Genomic DNA, 7,006 nt, shown 5'->3' on the forward strand with positions numbered 1-7,006 from the left:
AGGCTGCGTTTCAGGGGAATCCCATCTGTGAGAAATCATCTTCAAAGCCGTTCTCCTTGGATGCTGAGGCTGCTGCTCTGCACCCGTTAGTGCTGGTTGTGCTCCTCGTGACTGTGTAGCAGAGTAAAGCAGAGCCTCCCCTGCTTTCCTTCCCTGTGTACTGGCACAGGGGAACGTTTACATGCAAAGAGAAATATATTTTTGATGAATGGAATTTTAAAACTCTGAATAAAATTTGAATAATTCTTTTTTCCCCCTCATTTTCTTGGAATTTCTTAATCCTGGGACAGCTCGATCTTGTGGTCAGGTCCATATTCTCCCACCTTCTGGGTGCTAACCAAATACAGGGTAGTCCTTGCTGAGGAAATCCCAGCCAGCCCTTACCAGCTGTGGCTGAAAGGGGAGATCCAAACGCAGGTTTCCCATCTCCTGTGGGATTGCACCAATCCCCATCTGTAGGGGTTTTGCTTTAGGGTTCCTGGCTATGGGTAGGACACGCCCATCTCCTGTAGGATTGCACCAATCCCCATCTGTAGGGGTTTCGCTTTAGGGTTCCTGGCTATGGGTAGGACACGTGGCAGTCCTTCCAGTTGGGTGTTTCAGAGGGGACCCTATGGTTCTGGCAACCCACTGTGACCAAAGCCACACTGCTGTGTCCAGGTTGTGTGTTGCAGTGCAGAGAAATGCCTCTTTTCTTAGCAATAACTCGTTTTGAACATGTTCCTTTCCCTGTTAAAACCTGTGATAGCAGCTGTATCTGGTTTTGTACTCCAATTAAATCAACGTGAGCCTGTTTTGTACGACCGTGATGTTTGTAGCTCTGTTTTTCTCTCGATGAGATGTTCTCTTGTAGCCCTGGGTATCAGCTTCTCTTCCCCTCGCTCGGCTCCGGGCTGTTTCAAGTTTTGTTTTGTCAAGGTCACTTCTGGCAATTTCCAAGACCACTCCAGCTCGCTGTGCCTTTATCACCATTATTCTATTAAGTACCTGGCCAGGGTAGGGAATGCAGGGGCAGATCAAAAGCTAAAAAGCAAAGCTACAGAAGCAATCGTTGGGGCTCTCAGCAGCAGGACAGCTTTACACAGGCTCGTACCCTGCCCTTTTCGAGGAGCTGTCACCCTGCCTCATTACAGAGGCTCTGGAGCTGTGTGTCAAGGCCAGAGGACGGGCTGTGTGTGGTGCAGCTCAAGGCTGGCACCGGTGGGGAAGGGGTCTCCCCTTGGAGCTGCTCACAGCAACCCGGGATGTGTTAAGACTGGCTCACTGCAGCGTGGGGGTTACTACTGCTTTCCCAAGTGGGGTTTTGGGTGCTGCTGGAGGGGTGAAGTGCTCTTGTCTTCCCAGGGCTTGCTCCTTTCCTCTTCTCATCTCCAACCAGCAGGCCCGGGACACCCATAGCCCAGCCGTGTGTGTTCAGTGCCTGCCCTTGTTTCTCCAGCTCTGATTCTCCTGCACTGATTGCTCCCGAAATCTGAGGTTCAGATGGATGGGGATGAGGGGGCTCTGGGTGAACCTAGTGTGATTTTAGCTACTGGTACGACCAGTCAAACATGGTCAGAGGATGCGTGAGGCACATGGACGCTGTGCATGCTTGTGCTCTGCCTGTGGTGGGAGGGTTGGAAAGGAAGGAGTGTGACTGCTGCTGGGCACCCTGGGGAGAGGAAAGCTGTTGGACTGATGAGGTACAGGAAGAACAGTGTGTGGATCAGCTGGTCCTGCAGAAATGGAGGCTGATAGAGGAACATCCTCAAAAACCAGACACAAACCAGCAGCAAACCTTGCATCACCCCAGTTCTTGCTGTGCAAGGTCTGCACTTGTGTGTCTTTGTCTGCTCGAGAGCTGTGGTAAGAGCCACTGGAGGAGGACGGCAACGCACGCTGTCCAGGTAGGCGCTTCTGGGGACAAATCCTTGTTCCCAACCCAAGGCAGCTGCTGTGCCAAGAGCGCAGGGGTCCCAAGTGCCCTCTGAACTGCAGGTGCCTGCTGGGTGCCGGAGGCTTTGCTGTGATGCTGTGCAGAACCAGCCCCATCGGAGGGGCTGCCCTGGCCCGTGGGTGTGTGGGGTGTGTGGGGTGTGCACACCCGTGTCTGTGCACGTACACAGGGAAGAGGATTTGCTTTTCCCGGCACTCTGTTGCCGCGTGTGTGAGAACCGCGGCGATTACGAGAGCAAAAGGACAGCGCACGATTACTTTGCCAGGACGAACACAAGCCCTAAGCTCATTAAGGGGCTTGGCCTCTGCCTGCTGGAGAAGGAACACGTCAGTCCCTGGCTATTCAGAGACCGCTGTGCATTGCTCCGGGGCTTTGCCTCCCTCGGACCCCCCAGCCATGCTGGCGACCCTGATGACAGCGCTGTTCTTTGTGGTGAGGGCGTTTGGACGGGTGAGTCCGGGCAGCCAGGAGCATTTAGTGCTTCCCTTTTCCTTCTTAGAAGGTTGTGGGTTATCTTACGGGGGGCAGCGGTGTGCCCTGGCCCCGCTGGGTGCTGTGGGGTGCAGTGGGAAGTGTCTGTGCCATTGTGAGCTGCAGCACAGCTCCAAGCCCTGCCTCCCGCCTCCTGCGGTGTCCAGAGCAGGTATCCATGCAGGGAGAGGAGGCAGGGAGCCCTGCTTGCCCTGCTGGGAATGGCCTTCCGTGCCTCCCTAACCCGTGGGTCCGGCTCCCATGCTTTGTGCAGAGCCATGTGGACTCGCTGTTGTTACCTGTGAGCTCTGCAGCCCCACGACCTCGGGATGAGCCTTTCTCACCGCTGTGGTGCCACAACACACACGGAGCATCACCGCAGCTGCTCACCGGTGACGTGTGTGGAGAAGCAGCTCTTTCTGTTGTTCTGCTTCTGTCCTCTGACCTGCTGCACATCCTCTCTGTGCCCAGCTGGGGAGCAGCCTGTTCCATGAGGAGCCCCTGCCATACCTGGTGTACCAGCCCCTGCCTTGGCAGATCCAGTGTGTGACCCAGAGCCGCCGTACCAGCCGGGACAGCGAGGTGAGGGCTGGCGTCGTGGTGCTCCTGGCACCAAGGGATGTGACCATACAGGCTTGGGCAGGGGGCTGAGATCTCCCTCTTCCCCTTGGAAGACAGAAAACAGGGTAATGCCTGAGGTAGGATAAGCTGAAAAATGTAGGGAAGGTGTTTGTGGACAAAATCAAGCCTATCTTTAGGAACGAAAATCTCCCCTGGCTGAGCTGACATCCCAGTGCTGCGGTTTCATGGTAGGGGATACAAACCCAGCAAGTCTGGTTCCAAGCTGATCTGAAATGCAGGTCTAGTGAGGTCTGTGCCAATGTGCATCCTCAGGTGCTACCAGCACATCACAGATGTGGTTTTTGACACAAAACTCTCCTGCTTCTCCTTGGAGGACTTTTAATAAACAGAAATTAATCAGTGCTCTTTAAGGAAACAACAGTGAGTATGTTTCGGTTTCCTAAAGGGAAAGTGGTGAGCTTGGTGAGGGTAGCCCTGTCCCTTTCAGAGCTTCCCATCTGGCCTGCAAGGGACTGTTCTTGCTGCCTCTGCCTGAGGTATCACCAACTGTGCTGTATTTGTGTTCTCTACCTTTCTAGAGAGGCAGGAGCTCCCGGCACAACAGCATCTACTCCATTTCTGGAGAGAAAGGTGAGTACAGAGCAGGCAGGGCGCCAGCCCTGCACAAGCGACAGGGGAAATGCGTGGCTGCGACTGTGGGGTGCAATAGAAGAGCAGGAATTGCAATTCCTGGGCCCTTCCTGGCCTCTTTCTCCCAAAAAATCTCTCTCTGACATTATTAATGGATATTTTGGAAGATGTTTGTTAAAACCTGCGGTGTCAGCAAGTGGAGGCCCCAGTGAACATACAACATCACACACATGCATGGGCGCATGTGCTTGCCTACCTCTTCCCATGAAAGCTGCCCATGGAATCACATGTGTCAAAGTCCCCCAGAGCAGCCCCTCTTCCTCTTCTCCCTGGCCTGGCAAAACCAGCCGGGAGGTGCCCCTCTTTCCCCTCCTCACTCCTGTCCCCGAGGCTCTGCCCTCCCTGCTCAAGTCAAGCGCTCAGCAAAGAGGATTTGGTGTTTCTATTCCCAGTGCAGCTCGGGCCGAAGGCTGGTGAAGTGCCGGGGGGGGCTGAGCTGTGATGTTCCTCCTTGGTGCATGGCCCAGCACCTCTGCTGTGGGGGTCCCGCTGCCCTGGCAGTGGGCGGCAGCCTCTGGGCTGACAGTGGCACCTGTCCTGGCGCAGCGGTGCAGCCGGGGGCTTATTCCTGAGCATATACAGCATCATGGCCACGGTGGCCATGCAGGACGTACATCCCATGTCTCTTGTTGAACAGGGCAGGAGGGAGCCCATTCACAATGCACCCCCCTTTTATTTATCCTTTTTACTTTGCAGTTTCTTTTAGGCTGTGAATAAAAGCGGGTGCAGGTGAGTGGTGAGTTTATGCAGCAGCATCTGGCACAGGGGTTTCTGATGGCTGCTCAGGGGGTGCTTAGCAGTGACACGCTGGCAGAAAGGAGCGCTGCTGAGTGGCTTTGATTCAGCTCCTGTTGAATTTCACAATACTTCCCTAATGCCACATTAAGTGCGAGGTGGGGAGGGCTCCCATTTGTCAGCGTGAGAGCTTTATTGCTGTACAGTGCTGGGCTTTTTTCTAATCTTATTTGTGTGTGTGAAAGTAAGTGAGCATCATACTCGGTGATTAAATGTGGGGAAGCTGAGGTCTTTGGGGACTAAAGCTGCGTAAATAGAGGGCTTAGCGCTGCCAGGGAGGCTGGGCTCTCTTCTCTGCCTCCTGTTCCCTGCTCCAGCTCCCTCTTCCCTGCAGATGTGCCCTGGGAGCCAGTGGGATTGTGGTTTCATGCTGGGGATTCTCCAGCCTCTTTCACCTCCTGTCCGTGGGTGCCCTGCAGGTTGCCAGGGCCATGCAGGGGCCAGTCTGACCCCATGAGGGATGCCAGAGCCTGCTCAGCACCGCCTGCTCTCACTGCAATACTTGGTTGTCACCCCAGGCAACGTGACCCCTGATGCCAGCAGCCAGAGCAAGTTCTTCAGTGATCCTTCTGAGAAGGCGGCCGTCACCATCCAGACCCACTTCAGGAGGTACCAGCAGCAGAAGCAGGAGAAGAAGTAGCTGCGTCGGTCGCCCGTGCCCTGCACTGTCCCTCCCTCTTCTCTGTTCCGTACCCCAGAGAGATTTGTGGCCGTGGTGACTGAACCTGCTCCCCGATACGTAGCTCTGTGTATGTGTGTGCTCTGAGCCTGTGCTGGTCACTGCTCAGAGCGAGATCTCTTTCCTGGCCAGTCCTTCCCCAGGCGGCACTGCCTTGTTGGCCACGGTGCAGTCTGAACATCAGCACCCAGGGAGTGACGGGCATTGACAAGCCTGTCTTTGGTGGTGGCTCTTTAAGAGGTGGGCCCTGCACACCTGATGGTGATCATGGCTGCCTCATTGCTGCCCAGGTGGGGCTTGTTTTGCCCTATAAAACCCCTTCCCTGTGCCTCCACTTTGTTTCTGCCTCTGGAGCTGCATGGGATGGCTGCCTTTGGACCTGCTCCAGGCAGCCAAGGGATGTGCTGCAGGAGCCGAGCCCTGTGTGACCGTGAGCTGACTTTGCTTTTCTTGGGGAGAACTGCTTGGGATGCTGGGGTTCGGAGCAGGGATGGGCTGTGGAACCCCTCCTGTGGCTGCATGTGTTGAACCTGTTCTTTACCAAGTTGGGCTCCTTCCTAAGATGCTTCTCCGTGAACTGCAGTGTTTGGGTTGGTGCCTGCTGTTGTTCAGCCACCCTGTGCTGGTCTTTTAGTCCAGCAAAGCTGAGCAGAGATGTGCTCCTGGTCTGGCAGGGGCAGGACCACAAGATTGTCTTGGTCTTAACACTCATTTCCAAGTGCTGGCTTTTGGAAGGTGCGGACTTGTTGGGAAAGGGGAAATGTGGAAGCTCTGGGCCAGCAGGGAAACAGGAGTTTGGCTGTGAGAGGAGGTGATGGGTGCTCTGTGGGAAGGATGGACGAGGAATGGAGGAGGTGCTGGCTGTGAATGGTGCTGCTCTGATGACTTGACTGTGGCCTCCACTGCTGCTTTGCTGGGGGCTGTCCCATACCCTTAGAGCCCTTTCTGTCCTCTCCAGCAGAGCCTGCTGCCATGAAGGGCAGGGGGCTGGTTTGATGTGAGGATGCTGGGGTTTCATGCCTGAGAGCTGGAAACATGGACTGTGCTAAACTGTGTAAAGCCAAGGCTTGGAATGGCTGGGGAAGGGAAGGGGGAATTCTTGCTGTGGTGCAGAAGGAAATCTCTACTAGCCATTTACAATAAAGATGTACTGATCTGTGTTAATCTCTTCTTCTGCTTATCTCACTAATCCCCTTGCTCTCGCAGCTCAGAACAGACTTGCCTTTTCTTGCCTCTTCTATTTAAATCTGGGGTTGGAGTGGCAGAGCTGCTGCTGTGACACTGGTTGGAGCTAGGGGTGGCACTGGGTGCTTGTTGAAACCTGTACCATGTACAGGTTCTCAAGTCCAGTGTGCGCGCTGGGCTGCGTTTGAAATCATAGGGAAAGGCTTGTGAGATGCTGGTTTGCTTGTGGCCGTTTTGCACTGGTCTTGGGGGAGGCACATGGCGCGGGACTGCTGTTGGGCCCTGGGGGTGGTGAGGTCCTGGGCCCATGGGTGCCCAGCAGCAGCCTGTAGTGGGGTGTATAGCCAGGAGCTGCCTTGGACTCGGGGTGATGTGCAAGGTGAATCTCTGTAATGGGTCCCCGCATGTCCCCAGCATCTCTGGCCCCTCTGTATTTCCTCTGGGTGACTGCATTAAGGTAAGGCAAGAGAGCCCTTCGTGGTGCAAAGCCTGATGGTTCAGGTGCCCATGTTCCGCACACAGAATCCACATGCTCCTTGTGTGCTAAATTGGAAACTCACTGTGGATTGTCTCCAAGAAGCTGTTAAAATGAATGAATAAGGAAAGCCATGTGTGGAAGTAAATGTGATTGAGAATAGACCTTGGGCTTCATTTGAATAAAGGAAAGC

The 7,006-nt window shown here is 54.7% G+C and overlaps 1 protein-coding gene across 1 annotated transcript in view; it reads left to right on the plus strand.

Annotated features, from left to right (window-relative positions):
* Positions 1-5,114, plus strand: part of LOC104406059 (centrosomal protein of 164 kDa-like) — a gene marked incomplete at its 5' end in the record, with an annotated part of 18,384 nt that extends 13,270 nt beyond the window's left edge. The window contains 4 exon segments of the mRNA XM_010014939.1: positions 2,106-2,262; positions 2,879-2,989; positions 3,568-3,619; positions 4,993-5,114. Coding sequence (XP_010013241.1) covers positions 2,106-2,262; positions 2,879-2,989; positions 3,568-3,619; positions 4,993-5,114 — 442 coding nt within the window.
* Positions 5,115-7,006: the final 1,892 nt, after the last annotated feature.

Source organism: Nestor notabilis, unplaced genomic scaffold, assembly GCF_000696875.1.
Source record: "Nestor notabilis isolate BGI_N333 unplaced genomic scaffold, ASM69687v1 scaffold6590, whole genome shotgun sequence".
Lineage (NCBI taxonomy): Eukaryota > Metazoa > Chordata > Aves > Psittaciformes > Psittacidae > Nestor > Nestor notabilis.